We start from the raw sequence: 18,278 nt of genomic DNA on the forward strand, positions 1-18,278 counted from the left end.
GTGTGTGTGTGTGTGTGTGTGTGTGTGTGTGTGTGTGTGTGTGTGTGGATTAGTGGAGTGCAGGGAGGCGGATTAGGAGCAGCGAGGGCAGATGGATGCCACAGAAATCAGAGGACAGCTCAGGACGCCTCGATATGTGACATCAACAGGAGGGATTGTCACTTTTGTTTTGGTGCGCATGTGCGTGTGTGTCTCTCGCTCTCTCTCTCTCGGTGTCAATGAGCACGCACGTGTTCTTGAGAGCGCCGCCTCATGCCGTAACCCCTCCCCTCTGCGATTTCTGAGTCACATAGTGCTACACACACACACAGATGTTGATGCAGAACTTCACATAGAGTAGAGGATGCTAAAATAGAATTTGGTGTGTGCGTGGGCATGTCAGTGTGGAGCCTCTGATTATTTCAGGAGACATTTCGGTTTCCACCATTGCAAATCAATTAGCATTGAAATAGAATGGCAGTGTGTGTGCGTGTCTGCCTGTTTAGGAGCTTTATTTTATAATGCAAAAGAGACGTCTTTTTGTGTCGTTTGCATTTAGTGTATTTTTCTGGAGCTCGTTTCAAAATAGCACGATTGTTGAATTCATCTGAAGGAATATATTCTTTGGGTGCGGGTGGAGTCTTATAGCTTTTCATCCATTTATGAATGGAATGTCCAGTCCGAGTCCTTTCACAAGCCATAGTCGCTCTTGGCTAGTCATGAATTCATTTTTTTTTTGGCACTTCTATGCAGGGAAAAAACGGACTTTGAAATGATTTCGCTTTGACTCGGCACTGATGTACGCATCCCTTCACCTGGTTTTAAAAACACTTCTGCGTGTCTACCAGGAACAGCGCGGCTCTGTAGAGCTGCAACGCACCAATAGGCTTTATCAAGAGGGCTCTCTTACCGAGGCCTTGTCCTCAGTTAACCCCTCTGTAGTCGCACATTGAGTTGAGCAGCTCAGGCGAATCACAAGCCTCTTGGCCATTTGACCCGCTTGTGTGTGAGACACGGGCTAATAACGAAGTGTTGAGGGATTTCTATAGCGAGGCGTGAATACACCTTTGTCGAAGCAGATTTGTTGCGGAAATGTCATTTTGTCAATGGAAATCTTTCGACAGTGTTTCATTCATTAATTTATCGCAGTACTTTTTAAAATGAAAAAAACAACACGGTAAACGGAGATGCCCTTACAAACAAAGTCTAAAATGATTTGCGTCGTTTTATTAAGTCAGATTTTTCTGATTTAATGTCGCCTCTCTGTAACATTGTTAGATTTGTGACTGACAGTTTTTTAGAAAGTATGCGAATTGAGGCAGCAGACAGGATTCCGCGCATTCCTCTTCCTTTGTCAAAATCTGGTGCCTGCGTTACCCACAATGCAACTCGACCGCCGACAGTTCAGTCAGACATTTGTGTTTTGTTTTTTTTGTTCATAGCAGCTAACGTAGCCTTTAGCCTCAATAGCAGAGCTGAGCAGCGGGCTGCAGGAGTCAAGTAACTTCTTTCTAACTCCAAACCACCAGACGTCCGACCCGACCGACACTCACTCACATGGTGCGATTCATCGGATTTCGCCCGGCCGATCATGTGTCACACAGCTGCAGGCAGGATTTCTCCTCAATTAAATGTAATGCCAGCATGTAATTTCATTTCAGCGTGATGGTGACATCACATGGGAGCGCGTGGAGTTCTTATCTGTTTTTTTAAACCGAATCAAAAAGCAACAAGCATCGCTCCTATGTGTTCCCTCTCGTACTCTTCTTCCTCTTTTTGGGACCCGTGACTGCGAGGAATGCCACACGTGCCCGCGGCGTAACCGCTCCCTCAACATCAGGATTGGCAGATTACAGGAGCGAGCATTCCTCCATCAGCAGGGAGACGAAGTCAGAGCTTTTATCCACCTATAGGATCTACACCCAGGAACCGTGGTTAAGATGACGCAGCTGCGAGTTCGTGGAAGTTCTACGACTGTTGCAACGGAGAGCATCTCTCGTGGCTGCACCACGACCTTCTACAGTGTCACGGTCTAAAACCACGAGTCCCTCCAGACGTTCAATGGTGCTGACTTTCTTCCAGCCAGTGCATCCACAACATCATGTGAGCAGCTACAGTCCACTCACCCTGCTGGACTGCAGCGAATCAATAATCTCAGTCTTTTGGCTGGCTCTTCTTCTGATTGGACCCTGTTTTATTGGCAGAATCTGTCGGGATTCAGCCCTAGGGCATTAGCACTGCATTTTACATCAGAGACAAGGGACAAAGTGACACATAACTCTGCAAATTTGAGTCCATCACAAGGATGTTAAAAATGTCCGGTTCAATACGATTATACTTATACTAATATGAGTAAAAGAGACCGGTGATGTGGAGGCCAACATATAGGGACTGGGATCCGGTCTCTCAGTTGTGATCCGATCACAAAAGTCGCATGGTTGGTTTCCGTGAAGAGCACCTGAGCGAAGTTTGTCAAATGATAAAACTGGCAGAACGCAATCCGAGATCCAGCTTTGTTTGAGTGGAGACCAGCAGGAAATAATCCAAACAATCCAAAGGACAGCCTGGAGTTGAGGCCAAGCGACCCGCTGGAACGCCACACAGATTGTGAATTATATCTACGGAGTGAATATTCACACCCCCTCTCCAGGCTTCAAAATAAACCTCTCGACGGTGTTCATTCATTCATTCCTTCATTCCGTCTTTACAAGTCCACCTCAGATGCTGCGCTCACTCCTCCCGGAGCCCGCAGTGATGCAAGCCTCTCTTGTGAGTGAACCTCTAGCCAAATGTGGGGATCGGTCTGGATTTTGACTTCTGAAAGATTGAGCTCTAATAGGGACATAACACCGTCTGTGTTTGCTTGTGTAATCTTCAGAGGTGATTTAACGCTGACTGGTTACAGCCACAGAGAGGGTGGATTAGTGTTTGGCATTACTCTCCCGCTACCAACTGTTACCTAGTGTCCATCCTGACAGCAGCCACGTGACGTTGACCGGGCGCTGAACCGCTGCTCAATCACTCTCGATAAGAGCATCTCCCAAATGTAAAAGCAGTGGCTTTCTTTCTTTTCTTTTTTTTGCTTTTTCCTGCTCTTCAGCCAGCCAAGCATCTGACAGATAGCTGACGCGGGGGAATTCACCTCTGACAGTGGTAGGAAAGGAGACAACGAAGGGAGAGAAGATGAATCCATAGTCAAAATCATTAAATGAAAGGGACATTTTCTCTGACTATTCTGACCATGAAGGAAAAACAACCCGGATGATTTAGTGATTAGTTTTTAATTGTATTCCCAGTTGTTTGGCTGGGATTCCTTCTCTTGTCAGGTTATTTTAGTAACAGTAACGTTTGCAAATGTATTGAGAAAATGTTCATCAAAAGGTAATTTATGAACCTAAATTGTAGAGAAAACCAGGTCTGGACTTGAAACAGGCTTTTGTGACAGACAGGCCTTAATCCTTATGTATACTGTATTTCATCATATTTTAGTAAGACGTCGACCTGATCCTCATTTTAGCTGCCTAGTGTCGTGGCTCAATGGATGCCAATGTTGGTCAGTCCATCCACTAGTTAGTTGAGATATTTCGGAGTGAACCACACATTCGTGATCCCCAGAGGATGAAGTCGGCTGACTGCTCCTGTAGCGCCACCATGAAGCTCTACGATTGTAGATTTCAGTGAAATTTCTTGAAAAATATCGGATGGGTTGCCATGAAATTTTGTTCAGATATTCATGTTCCTTCATGTTTGTCCAATACTTTGGTTTAACTAAACGAAACTCAAGGCTAACTCTGCGTTTTGTGCTGAAGTTAGCATTAAATGATCTATACAATAGTCACATACACCTCTCTCCTTTCTCTTTTAACAGCAATGCTGTCCCTTTGTCAAATTGATTACTTCTTCTTTTGTCATATTTTTTTTATAGCTGTTAAGCTACCGCCAATTGAACTAAACACCTCCTAACGGGGGATTACACAGCAGCTAAAATGGTTAAAAGTGTACCATGAAAGGTCACGGTACACTTTTAACGTGACACACCAGCAGGAAGTCACGAGTGTCATTGACGGCAGCTGAACATGAACACATTCTGAAAAACAAAACGGCTAAGTAGCCGCGACTGGATATAATTGGAGAAAGAAAACATTATTTTTGTTAAACATTCAAAAGTCAGGGCAGCAAAGTGGCGAGCATGACTTGACTCACGATGTTGATGTATTGATGGGATTTGTGCCGTAGAAACGTACATTATGCTTAATGTCCCATATGAGATGTTATAGTGCAGTTACGTGCATTTTCGTTGGCAGCCGCGCCCCTTTACTTGAGACTTTACAGTATTTCTTAGTGAGCTGTGTAGCTTGTTAGCCTGAGATGAACCCCGTTAGTGTTCGTGGTAGTTTTAAATCCAGCCGTAACCGCGGCCTCCACAGTAACTATGATGACACTTGGTGGAAAACAGAGATCACAGTGCACTCTAATTCAACTGATGAGATATCAAGCATCTCTTGTGTCCTCGTAAGACCTCACTCAGCTGGAGAGACTGCATTAGTCTGCCGTTATGTAATCTAGTTAACTTTAACTCCTGGTTGACAAAACGAAAAGAGCAAAACTGAAGGAGAAGACTAGAAGGGAGAAAGTGACAGGAGTGAGATTGTAAAAAGAAAATAATAATGAGGAGAGACAGAAGGATGGAGAAAGGAAAGGAAGCGATGGAGAGCAAGAGGGGTTGTACAAGGTAGACCAGATGATAAGGTGTGCTGTGATGATAGGGAGTGTGACACCAGGGGAGGAACTACAAATGCACAGACAGACAGAGAGGGGGACAGAGAGACAGAGAGGGGGACGGGGAGAGCTGGGGGAGGCTGGACGAGAGCAACTAGAAGGGAGGGAGAGAGAGGTAGGGGGGGGAGAAATAAACAGAGGAGTCGTTCCTCCCAGCAGCCAGTCTGAGGCAGAGAGCCGCTACTGCCTCAGATATCTCAGCTGATGGCAACAGCTCCAGGCTGCGCTCGACTCTTACTGTACTTCACTGTGATGGACTTGAACGCTCGGGTCACCCGGAGGTGGGTTCGGCGTGGCGGTGGCCGCGGGATTTGAGGACCTCCTCCTCCTCACAGTGGTTCATGGATCAACGAAAGCTTATATTAGCCGCGAACACTCGGGCTTTCTGCTTTTGAAGAAGCGGATCTGTTGCGATACGAAACAAACAGAGCCACGCGACCGCACACGTGCACTGACTCAGGCTGTTGGGAGGCTGAAACGGTAGAAAAGAGCCTCCGGGGCGACGTTCTTCTTCTTCTTCTGATATTCCTGCAAACTGAGCAGCATGCACATTTTACAGCCGTACTGCATCAACAGGTTGGTGTGTTTGCGTGAATGTATTGCTGTGTGCGTTAGAAGTGGGTGTGTGCTTCCGCACATATCCTAGTGCATGTTCACAGCAGATAAAGTAAGAAACGTGTGTTTGTTGGGTTTAGAGAAGGCTGGCCTCTGTGGATGACTGTTACGTTTGCACGTTTGCAGCAGTAGTACCGTGTGTTCCTAGGGTGTTGGTGTTAAAGCCTCTAATTGTAAGGTTTTAATGAAATTATAGCACCATTCAAAGCTTTGTGGCAGCATTTATTGCTGTCTGCCACAATGTCTTTTTCTTTAAAAAGTGAATACAGATTGGTTTTATAGCTTTACTTAGCAATGGATCAAATATGTGTTTAATATGAAAATGTTTTTACCTAAAAAGGTGTATAATACGAGATTAAGAGCATTTCTATTGCCTCTCCACAGTTCTCAACATGGCGACGCGGCTAACAGTGCTAACACCTGAGGGGGGAACCGGAGGGTTGGTGCGATGCTTCCGCAATGACACCGTCGCAATCAGCTATAACCGTGTTGTACGCGAATGTTGCAGAGCTGCGGCTTGAGCTAGCCAGTGGGTTCACGCACACATGCACTAAAATGCACGTAAACAAAGAACAGACTAATTCGGATTAGAACGCAGGTAGGCATTACTCCACTAAATCAAATAGTTGTTTGCTGCTATATATATATATATTAATGCTCTGAATATTGTATATTGCTCCATTAAAATAAAGAAATACAAGCACAGAAGTGTACAGAATGGATGTAACTGTGTGTGTTTGAACTAACGTAAGCTCCAAACGTTAGCATGTCCGGCTACCAAGCTAACTACACACAGTAGTAGTTCTGGAAAAATTTGGTTTTTCAACGAAACCATGAAACTAACGTTAGCTTTATTAGCTAGCTAAACCCTGCAAGCTACACTTTCACCCTACGATATCAACCGTATACGGCTCGTAATAAGAGGACTGCTTTTGTCAACATCTGTCTGACTTCAAGGGCCCATTTTAAAAATGACTGATTGGTGGTATTACATTTTCAAATTGGCCATTGTTGTCTTCATAAACTGCATGTGCTGTGCAAGAACGTAAAGCTTGAGAAGTGAGGCAAAAGAGAGGACAAGGCTCAGCAAACGGAGCGCTTTAGCTTCTTTTAATAATTCTTTCTGGTTATCCATCCCAAAATTTTCTCGGTAAACCGACTGAGAACAAAACATCAGTCAGACAAAGTTAGCAACCAGCTGGTGAACAGGGTGGAGCATTTAGCGGCTGGTGAGTAAGACATTTCCTTGAGGAGATGGAGGAGACCAAAACGGAGCAACATAGTGAGAGTGAATGCTGGACTCGCATGTGTCGGGTGGACATTACTGAAATTCTAATACGATGACAATGTATCTGAATCGTCCTCGTGTGTAAATGGGTGACCGTTTGCTAAAATATTCACCATAAAAACATTATAAGGTGACCGATGTTTTCAGCTTGTTCTGCTGCCAAAAAATACGCAAGGCAGCTTTTAATTGCAAAGAGCTCATCAAATCGCAGTTTTTAAAGATGTCCACGTCTTTTCAATGTAGATCGTAGTAGACTGTGTATTTGTACTCACTATACGTCTAGTTTGTAGTAATACAGTGTTTTTCTACTCACTATACTGTATGTGTAGTTTGTAGTAATAAAGTGTTTTTGTACTCACTATATGTCCTCTTTCACACAATAATTATTTTGATTGGCGTCTTTGCATAAATGGACACTAAACCGCCAACGTTTACATGCCCACCACCATCCGATAAATTTAATTAATTACCTCATGTTGTGGAAACACTGTCAGCACTGTCACGAGCTCCATAAACTATTGAATTAATAGAGGCAGAATTGATAACGTGTGTGTTCCTGTTTCGGTAACTCAGCTCAAAGTGATCAGAGACCGGAGTAGACAGTTTCCCACCATGTTACTGCCTGACCATGTGCACAGCAATAGAATTAATAAGTCTGCTCGACCGTGAACAGCAGCGAGAACAGAGAAAGAGACGTCAGAGGAATCTTTTTTTTTTTCTTTCTTCTTTTGGGGGGTTGGAAGAGGAAAGTGGATTTGACAGCCAGAGAGGAACGGAGGGAGGGGGAGGAGAGTGGTGTTACCTAATACTGCTGATGGAAGTTTAGAGAGGAGAGGATAACAGAAACGTCTGGGAGGAGGAAAAAAAGGAAAGTCGAGGGAGCATACAGTAATAAATGGGGAGTAGCCAAAGTGGGAGGGACAGAGAAGAGAAGGGAAATGTGAATGGGTGAGAGAGGGGGGGAGAAAACAGCCAGACGTTGGAATGGACAGATGAAAGAGAAGGAAGAGAGGACGGTGATTCAAATCTGCTGCCAGAAGCAAAGGCAGACCCCACCCTATGAGAGTGAGAAAAGAGGAAGGATAGAGAATTATAGGAGGAGATAGGAGGTAGGGAAGAGATGAGTGGAGGAATTATCTATACCCTAGTGTGTGTGGTCTCCATATGTGTTGGTATAGGTAGGACTCAGTCCTCATACCGAACAGACACTGAAAGCACAAGATGTGCTGGGCTGTGAATTACCTCTATACATCAAAAATTGGATATGTGATTGAAAGTGAAGAAATATATATTTTATCAGCACAAGTGAAAAGCAAAACTGAATTTACGAATAGTAGCAACGGGGAAATAAGGGACCATACGGAAAGAGAAAATAGATTCAAACATGCCTCCGGTCGAGCTGTTTAGCGGCGACTTATCTTCAGCCAAGCGGACTTTAATTAAGCATACATGCACACCGGCAAGTCCACAAGCAACCTCACACGAGTTCACTCCTTTTTTTTTTTCTTTTTTTTTTGTAAGTTAGTGTTGAAAAGTTGGCTGCTGTTTAATTCAGCCAGGCAACTACTTTAGCTCAAATCAGCCTCTGGTCACTAGCATTCTGCTTTGGTGAAAACAACAACAAAAAACAGTTTGCTTAAAGCTTGATTGATTAGCTTTTTTATACGAAGATTAGTTGTGATATTCTACATTACATTTACATTACAGTCATTTAGCAGACGCTTTTATCCAAAGCGACTTACAATAAGTGTGTTCAACATCGGTATTCAAGAGAACTACTAGTCACCAGAAGTCATGAGTGCATCTCCTTTTTTAAACAAGCATCTAAGAGCATAAACCAGAGCAAACGTACAGAAACAAACTAATACAATAAGTGCAACAAACCAGTATGAATACAATAAGTGCTGAGTGGAAGGCTCAGGGTAGTACTTCTTGAAGAGATCAGTTTTCAGCCTGCGCCAAAAGATGGGCAGCGACTCTGCTGTCCTGAGATCAGTGGGGAGTTCATTCCACCGCTGTGGGGCCAGGTCAGACAACAGCCGTGACCGGGTCGATCGGCCGCCGGGACCTCTGAGCGACGGGGCAGCAGAGCGAAGTGGTCGGGCGGGGGTGTAAGGCTTGACCATGGCCTGGAGATAGGAAGGAGCTGTTCCTTTCACTGCTCTGTAGGCTAGCACCAGAGTCTTAAACTGGACGCGAGCTCTTACTGGGAGCCAGTGTAGAGAACGGAGAAGGGAAGTTGTGTGGGAGAACTTGGGGCGATTGAACACCAGACGAGCTGCAGCTTTCTAGTGAGGGTTCGACAGAGAATTACCAGCCACCTCTGTGGCTCTGTGTAGCGTTTTAGCTTCTTTTAGCTCATAGTCTTCGTTGGTCGGTGTTGTGTTTGCGGCACGCTCTGCTGTGAGTTGCTTTGACGAGAGAATTGATTGCAAAGTTATTTTTGCTCTGCAATCTGTCATAAAAAAAAAAACCCCAGAGGCAATGGCGAGATGCATGTTTGATAGCAGAGGAATTGACGATTAGTTATTATTTTCCATTGTAAGATGGTATCGGTTGTACCGTGGAATGACTTAAGTGGTTGATTGTTTTTCCGCATTGTAACATTGCTCTCATCCTTTTCTTTTCTCCCCCACCCCAATCTTCTCTCCCCACCCCCCTGCATCCCAGGTGGCCAGATGTGCCGAAGAGAAAGAGCAAGAACAGCCATTGTTCGGGGAAGAGCGTGTCAGGTAAGGATTTATCATCGCCGCCTTGGCCTCTTTGTGTTTTTGTCCCCTCCAACCAAGCAAGTGAACACAACTCAAGGTTCCTTCTGAGACGCCCAGTCTGTTTCATGTGCTGTGAGATTAGTTCAGTGCAGCTCATCACGGCGCTGACGGCGCCCCTGAGCTTTCAGTGTCGTCCTAGGTGTGATCACCGTGATAATCTCCTCCTCATCATTTTATAGTAATATCATTTTCCTTCAGAGGCTTTGTCGGACTCAAAGTAGCTCACCTAGGTGACCAAAACCTGAGCTTAAGAGATTTGTCTGAGTAGAGCTGCAGACAAGCCTATTAAGGTACACGACCAAGTACAGAACCACCAAATTGAATGTGATTTACAGTATTTAAACTTTATTTAGCACTTATTCTTACCCATCATTCATGACCAACAATTGTAAAACAAAAATCCTCAATGCTTAATCACAGATGAAAAAAAATAAAGCACCTGCCAGTATTTCTTAACCCTATAAAATACACTCCTAAACGAAAGTACTTAATGTGACCTCTAGCAGAAAAATCAGCATTTCATAACAGCAAACAAGGCTGTTTTACACATTACTGATGTAAACAAACCTGTCAGCATCAGAAAATATCAATACTTTGATTGATTTGTTTAGTGTGTCGTTTGTCAAAGGTTGCAAAGCAATCAAATTTTGACGATGGGGCAATTCTTTTGTTTATTTTTGAATCACACATTGGGCCTGTAGAGAGTAAGGTAATCATCGACAGGCACACGTAGTTTCATTGGTGCTGTGCTCGCAGTCCTGTTCTGTTTGTATTATTCAATACACTTCTAAGCCAAATGTGAGCGGGCTCAAGCCTCGGTGAAAGTCTTAACAGCAAACAATGAAGCAATAGACATCAGGGCAAGAGCGTATGTAATAAAACTTACTACTTGATTTGGCCCAAAGCAAGTTTTTGTCTTGAAATCCAGAACAGTATATTTTTTAAGTCCTGGGAATTATACTAAAGAGCCAACTTCGAAACATAAAAGTTCAGTGAAGAAAAGACTTATTTATGAAGTGATTTAGCGTATTGGACGAGCAACTTGATTAATCACATGTATGAGTAGAAACAGATGAAAGGATTTACCCCACACACATCAGCCCAATTGTTCATTCATGTTTTTGTTAATGTTTTTATTATGCCATAAATAAAGTTACAAAAATAAATAAAATATTTGAAAGATATTTATTTATATTCCTCTGATTATCTCCAGCAGCAATTTACACATAAAATAAGCAACAAATAGTATTCAACTATTCAAAAAAAAAAAATGAAGTTGACTGAAAACAATAAATAAAATAACTTAAACACAAGATGACGTTGCTGATAGAGGATCACAGAAAATATTAGTAAAATAATATTTACTACCAGGTTATGGAAGGTTTAAAATGATTAACAAATAAAGTGAAATACATACACATGTATTATTATTGTTGAATAAAATATTTTTTTTTAATGTGGCATGGAAAATTCATGTAATTAATAATTAAAAAACTAAATAAAGTTAAAGTTATTTAATTTCACCTTCTTTGTTTGATTTGTTTGATTTTTGTTTGACAAAAACACAGATTGCAAAGATTGCTACAGCAGTCATTGGTCTGAAGACTATAACTTAAAAGAAAGCTGCAATTTGTATGTAGAGTTACATATTGTGAGTAAAAAGGATAAAACATTTCACCTCAAGAGATATAAAGAAGCGAATTAAAAGTCGAGATGAAAAGCATATTTCATGAACTCTGGGAATGTGTCTGTAAACCTCGTCAGCTGGCGTGTTGTCATGTCTGTGTGCAGAAAAGACTTCTTGATTACGTTCTATCCTTGGGGCCCCTGGTATAACACGCAGCCCCCTCCTCCCTCTCCTCCTCCACTCCCTCTCCCCGCTCATCTCCTCCTCCTCATCGCCACAACTCTCCTCCTCTTCCTTTCCGGCCCCTCCCCTTAGCTCATCATCCTCCCCGTCCTTCCCGGCCTCCTCGGCTCACACTCACTGTTCACCCGTCTCTCATTTCCACCCTGTCTTCTTCTTCCTCCTCCTCCTCCTCCTCCTCCTCCTCCTCCTCTCCTATAGCTCTTAGTGCCTCTGTTCCAGGGTACATCCCCAGCTACCTGGAGAAGGATGAGCCGTGCGTGGTGTGCGGGGACAAGGCGACCGGCTACCACTACCGCTGCATCACCTGCGAGGGTTGCAAGGTACAGTGCAGCATCTCCCTCTTACTGAATGATCTTTGACTCAGATGAGACTGCAATTGATTGTTAACCAAACCCCTCCCCCGAGCCAATCATGTCCAATCGTAGCTTAGCAGTCGTACTTGGGCATGGCAGGCCTGTCAAGCTTTGGATTTCTCCCATAGACTGTAAGGAGTCGACGTATTCACTGTGATGTCACCAGTTGGTTTGTGGACTACGGTTTTGAAGCCTTGAGTTTGGCATTTTGGCTGACACCATCTTGTTTTTTTGCTCAGTGACGCAAGAGAGTGGAGCTCATTACAACCCTGAACCAGACGTATTGTGGCAATTAAAATCTTACAATAAACTTTCATGAACTGAAAAACACACTGTGAAAAGGTTAAAGTTCTAACACTAAAACACGGTCAACGCCGTGGTAGCGACCCGTCAATCACAAGGTAGCCACGCCCTAAAGCAGGGGTCTCAAACTCATTTTCACTCTGGGCCACATCAGCGTCACGGTCGCCCTCAAAGGGCCGGTTGTAAATGTGAGACTGTGTAAATGTAACTACTCCTAACATATTGTTAAATAACTCTGCATTTAATTATTGTTTATTCAAGTTTAAAAATATTGTACATGCAGTTATATAAATGTAAAAATATATTTAAGCACATTTCTGTTATCATAACTTAAATCCTTTTAATTTAGGGTTAACAAACCCACATTACTCTATCAAACTATTAAAGAAAATATCAAAGACAAATATAAAACACAAGTTATTACAATAACTTTGTTCAATGCTTAAAATTCTTTCAAAGGTGCGTTTGCACAATCCCACGTGAAGTATTTCATGTGTTTTAAAGCCACGTTTAAAGTAGTCTTCAATGTACTCACAATACATTTCCATGTCAAATGTACAGTAACCAGCCAAAGAGCTCCTTCTGTGACTGTGTGTAAGTATCTCATCATTTTGACTTTCTATCTCAGAATTATGACTTTCTATCATAGTTGACTTTCTACCTCATCATTTCGACTATGGGGATATTTTTATTATCAAGTCTAACTTTAAATTTTTTAAAATTTATTTATTTTTTTTACTGGCGGATTCGCGGGCCACATAAAATGACGTGGCGGGCCGGATTTGGCCCGCGGGCCGGGAGTTTGAGACCCCTGCCCTAAAGCATACCCTGCTTTATCGTCTGTTTTATGGGACCCTAATTTCCAAACTACACTTACTGGCTCTGCACTACATTACAAGAACAATGTTGTGTTTTCATCGACATTCTTCTTTATGGATTATCAGCTGGTGTGGATGCTGACTTTTTGCCTGGAGCATGTAGCTTTAGCTTCAGCCATCAAGTACATATTCACATCCAAAGAAGAAGCCATGGCAAACGCCATGAACGCCTAGAGTCAGCTGACTGAGTTAAAACAGAGCGAGCTCATTGAGCTGGTTGAATTAATAAATGAAAGGTTCCTACAACAGCCTCTTGTGTCCAATAAAGACTTTGATTTGGACCAACATTTTGACATGTTTTAGTCTGTCTCTCAAATCTTTCTGACTTGTGTACCGAGTGTCTGTGGCACTCAAGTCCACTGGCTCCCACTGAAGGTGTGAGTTGTTAAAAGTGAAAACAGCTGGGCACTGTAGTTTTTAGCAAACACTATTCAATCAAAGATAAATAGTGAGTTTGTTGGGGACTATTTTCAGCCACGGATGAATACAGGAAATGACTGCTAGTTGCCAAGAAATAGTTTTGGTACACAACCCTCTATCTCAACAGCTTTCAAGTCTTTGGAAGCTAATTTAACTGCTCTACTGATATGAACAAGAGAAAACAGCTGCCTAGAAGTTGGTGAAACATATTTTGCCATCTAATGTGATGCAAAAAGTCTTAAAAACTAGAATACCAAATAAAGAATACAGAACTCCAGTGATTAATTGACTGCAAGCTTTGCCATCTACACTGATTATTATCATCCAGGATTTAAGGCCTAAAGCAAATTAAACTTTATTTTCCTGTTTATTTAATTAATTCATACAGTTCCAGTGTTTCCCCTACCATTATATTATATAATTATATTATATTCTCCTCTGCTCTCTGTATCGCGCACAGCGGAGTTCCGCACCGATGCGCATACACACACACACACACAGACACGTGCGTAAACACACACACAGATGAGCACACTCCCATCAGCGGACAGAGAGCGCGCATCGGAAAATAAGTTGCGTCAACCACCTGAAAAGCAGACAACAATATCTGCGTTTTTTTTAAACGCTTCCATGTGGTGAAGATGGCAACACTCGCTCTGCTGCTCCGGGTCCAAGTACAGAAAAGAGCCCAAGTGCTGCAAGGCAGGGTGCCTAGGGGAAACCCTAGGGGAATACTGAGTTCTGACTTGACTGGAGGCGTCTTGATTGCAGTAGTCGGTGTCTGCTGGGCCGAGCTTTATTATCCAATTAATGGCGTCCCGTAGAGCAGACAGTATGCAGTCTCTAAAAATGTCTTCTGCCGGACTCGCACAGGAAATAAGGCACACTGATGTCCTGCTGTGGTGTTGAAAAGAAGAAATTAGCTTCAGGGGATTCACAAACCCACAAGAGTCTTAATATATTCAGAATCCGGATTATTGCCATGTAGGTTTTCACATAAAATAAATGTGCACTGGTGCAGAACAGAAACAAAGTAAGAGAAAATGAGGTTTAAAAAAAAGCAAGTTTTGCAAAAATGATATCTGAATCAAAATGAAAGAGCTGTGCAGTTTTTTAAAGGTTGTAGGTTTGTGTGCAAATTTGTTCAAGAAATGTGCAAAGGTTCACAGTATGAAATAAAAAAAAGAACCCTTACTGTCGAACCCTAAGTGTCTCTCGGAGGGGATGAGAATCCATGTCAGCGGCGGTCCTGGGCCTCATTGATAAGGCCAGATATAGATGGAATCAGGTCTCCTGCCAGAGGGAAGTGGTTCAAAGAGTTCAGGTCAGGGGTGGGAGGGGGCGGCCACAATCTTTCCTGCCTGCCTCAGGGTCTTGGAGGGACGGCATATTGCATCACCGTCTCCGCAGAGCAAATGATGGGGTCCAGGAGTGGGTCGTGAAGGTTTTAGGTGGGACAAAAGACCTAAAAGTGCCCAAAAGACTTCCTGGCCACAGAGGTCCGGGCGACTGGTCTGTTGTCATTAAGTCCTGTAGTCCTTGTTTTTTTAGGACGGGGATAATGCTGGCCGTATAGAATCAGGCTGGTATGTGGCATGGCATATGATATAGATATCGTACAAAATACAATAATAAATACAAGTATTTATTTCTTGCTATGCAGTTTAGTTTTGTACGGTTTCAGAAGGATTTCACAAAACGGCAGAGCTCCGTCCCTGATACTTCTCTGCTTGAATGCACGTCTTTGTAAACCACTCCCAGAGTGTGATTTCTAATCAAACTGCTCCCCCACTGTCTTGTTCAAAAGCGGTCACTAAGAGACGATCAGTCACGGCATCGCTTCATTACTTATTATTCTTGGCAATCAGGTTCCTGCCATGCAATCATCACCCTGCCATGTGATATGAGCCATTGGATGCACTTATTTTACGCTGATTAAAAACATTTAATTGGAGGATTTCATTTTGAGGCTATGGGGTTGCATATTTTCCTCAATCTCTGAATGCTCCTTAGCTCTTATTTATTTTTGCTCTATTTTTTTTTAATTCCTTTATTTTACTGTTTCTCCCTTTTGTCTTTTCTTCTTCTTTCTCCATTTTCTTTGCTCTCTTCAGGGTTTTTTCCGCCGGACCATCCAGAAGAACCTCCATCCAGCCTACTCGTGTAAATATGAAGCCTGCTGCATCATCGATAAGATCACACGCAACCAGTGCCAGCTGTGCCGCTTCAAGAAGTGCATCAGTGTGGGCATGGCCATGGACTGTGAGTGTGTGTGTGTGTGTGTGTGTGTGTGTGTTAGGGAGGAGCTCAGCCCCGACACAGAGAGCAGAGGAGACGCTGCAGCATAATGATAAATTACAGATGATATTAAGTAACGATAAAAGAAACAATAACATCTGAGCTTATCAATACTACGGTCTTTCGTGGGACTGTTCCCTCCAAAATCAAAAAATACTCATCCTCTTTCCTCTAGTACTATTTATCAATCTAGATCGCCCGTGGAGATGTCTGCTTTTTATCGAAGATAATATGACTACATGGCACTTTGCTTGTGGTGCTCAAAACGCCAAAAAAATACATTTGGAAAACTCAACAACATTAATGTCTCTCTCTAGATATCATGACTCTGTTACTGAAGATAATCCACAGACCTCGTTGAGTGCACTTTCATGTAGGAACTATTTTAACTGTAGTAGCCCCTCCCTAATCACATGGACTAACAGAGAACACATGCATAATCTAATTTATTGATATTGATTTAGCGGTACAGCTGCTCACGTGGATAAAGGAAATGGAAGTTCCATTCCTCGTGATCATTTTGATGAATGACACTCCAATTTAATTATGTTGCTTAAATTTCACAGCAGTTGGTCCTTTACATTTTTGTGCTGTGATTTGTTGCAGTGGAGGGCAGCTAATAAGTAACCAGAGAAATAACGTTGCACATTGTGTCCATACAACACTTAGTATTGCATAACATGAAGATGGGTTCCTTACATTTATATTGTTTTATATAATAATAGCTCTCTTAGTCCTTATATATGATTATAGCTTTCAGTGTTGCATCTGATATTTCATTCCGACTTCCTGTCAGTATTTCTATATGCTTTCTTTTGTAATAATCCGGTGTCATATCGGGACCAAATTTGCAGTCAGTGTTCCCTTTGTCACTGCATTAACTTGCCTTGATGTCCTCCCCACCCGTCCCGCCGATCAGTGGTGTTGGACGATTCGAAGCGCGTGGCCAAGCGGCGTCTGATCGAGGAGAACCGACAGAAAAGGAAGAGGGAGGAGATGGTGCGGACGTTGCAGACGCGGCCGGAGCCAAACAGCGCAGAGTGGGATCTCATCAGGATGGCAACGGAGGCCCACCGGCACACCAACGCACAGGGCTCCTGCTGGAAACAGAAGCGCAAGTTCCTGGTAAGCTTCCAGTTTTAAAGCAGACAGAGCCTTCAGGCAGAGAGCCGTTGTGTGATGATGAACGCAAATGTTTCACAAACAAGTCCATTGCAGTTGACGCGTGGGGGTTCAATCGCGGCTACTTAATATTTAGAAAGGTTTTACATCATGCTGGCCTGTATCCGCTGTGTTCTTTCAACAACAAAGAAAGGAGCAGCAGCAAGTATAAGAAAGGCCCGCCGAAAAAAAAGATCTATCAGTTTAAGTGTGCACTATATTTAGAATATTTTCACCGCTGCATCTTGCCGCCACACAGCCCTTTGAAGCAGTTATCTACGTTCTCTTCAAAGCCACCAGACTCCATTGACAAAAACAGTCATTTTACCATCGTAGAACACAGGAGCTGCTTGTCTAACGTTGCCTCGTATGTTATTGTGTGACTTAAGTGAATCCTAAACTAACTCTCACCAAAGTCACACAATGACACAAACAAACTAACCGATCGAGGAAGCGGTAAACCAGCAACTCCCGTGTTCTGCGAGGTCAAATGAATTTTTGTCAAAGGAGTAAAGATACTGTGTGAGATGAGAGCAACATAATCAACGGTTACAGCAGCTTGCTCATTTCAGTTTCAAAGCAATAACAGACATGATGCACATTGTTGCTAGAGTTGTGTTCAGTGTGACCTTCACTTTCGGAGGATGCCCACAGCTTGTGGAAAGTAGTTTCCGCTTCAAAACTCCAGCTCAAACGCATGAGAGATGGCTTTTTCATTTTCAAAAAGGAGCCGTTTGTGTGCCGCCCCATGTGAGTCGGTTGCACGTGCTGATGCATGTGTCTCCACCGCAGACTGTTACCTAAAGGCAAATGTCAGATAGCAGTTACCGGCCAACCAGAGTTAAGTTCACAGCCGACAACAGTTGTTGAAGGTCTGCTGGGATTCCTGCAAGTGACACAGCAGGCTGGGTCAATCAGAGCACAGCTACTGACTGTTACTGTTACAGCAGCTTCACTGCTTCAGAGAGAAAGAAGAACTGTATTAATCCTTCTTGGAGTTTTTATTTTAGACCCTTTTATCATCAGAAATATGTGTGCGAGTTTTCTTTTTTCGAGTTATCAAACTTTAAATATTGAATTTAAACTGTCAACAGCATCAAAATGTCGGGTTTTTGCGTGTTTGGTCGTCACAATCGATATTCCAAAAGCCGACTCAATTGTACAGAATTCAGACAGGATCGCAACTGTTAGAGGTGTTTCAGTTCAACTGGTGACCGTGTTAACTGGTGACTTTCAGCCGAACGTTTATGTGGTTGCTCGCAATAACTTACATAAATGGTCGGCGTAGATAATAAACGCGGATAAATATGTATATTGATTAAAGGCTTTCTTGAGGACGCCGACATGTTCTGTTCGTGTTTTCAACAGCAACCATGAACGCATTGAGCTGGGAGTCACCAGTTGACACGGTCACTCGTTAAACCCAAACACCCCCAGGTTTCCCTCCAGTCGTCCATGTGTTGCTTAAAGCTGTTTCCCTGTCTGCCATAGCTCTCAAGTTCAAAACAGGATGGTGTTACATACCCGCATTAGGTTTCACTCAGCTAAGAGTGTCATGTGTTG

At 43.1% G+C, this 18,278-nt stretch overlaps 1 protein-coding gene across 1 annotated transcript; it reads left to right on the forward strand.

Moving 5' to 3' along the window:
- Positions 1–4,868: 4,868 nt before the first annotated feature.
- Positions 4,869–18,272, forward strand: LOC116377016 (thyroid hormone receptor alpha-like). The gene is made up of 5 exons (XM_031838542.1): positions 4,869–5,334; positions 9,332–9,393; positions 11,501–11,622; positions 15,371–15,518; positions 16,474–18,272. Exons 1-5 carry the CDS (start codon positions 5,303–5,305, stop codon positions 16,695–16,697), a joined length of 588 nt encoding a protein of 195 aa, XP_031694402.1. The 5' UTR covers positions 4,869–5,302; the 3' UTR covers positions 16,698–18,272.
- Positions 18,273–18,278: the final 6 nt, after the last annotated feature.

The sequence above is a fragment of the Anarrhichthys ocellatus genome, unplaced genomic scaffold, assembly GCF_004355925.1.
Source record: "Anarrhichthys ocellatus isolate YVR2014 unplaced genomic scaffold, GSC_Weel_1.0 scaffold807, whole genome shotgun sequence".
In the NCBI taxonomy this organism is placed as follows: Eukaryota; Metazoa; Chordata; class Actinopteri; order Perciformes; family Anarhichadidae; genus Anarrhichthys; species Anarrhichthys ocellatus.

Excerpts from the sequence above, each read along its gene's own strand:
- LOC116377016 (XM_031838542.1), top strand. The coding sequence starts at position 5,303 with ATGCACATTTTACAGCCGTACTGCATCAACAG. Across the intron at positions 11,623-15,370 it reads TCACCTGCGAGGGTTGCAAG|GGTTTTTTCCGCCGGACCAT; the intron begins GTACAGTGCAGC and ends TGCTCTCTTCAG. Across the intron at positions 15,519-16,473 it reads TGTGGGCATGGCCATGGACT|TGGTGTTGGACGATTCGAAG; the intron begins GTGAGTGTGTGT and ends CCCGCCGATCAG.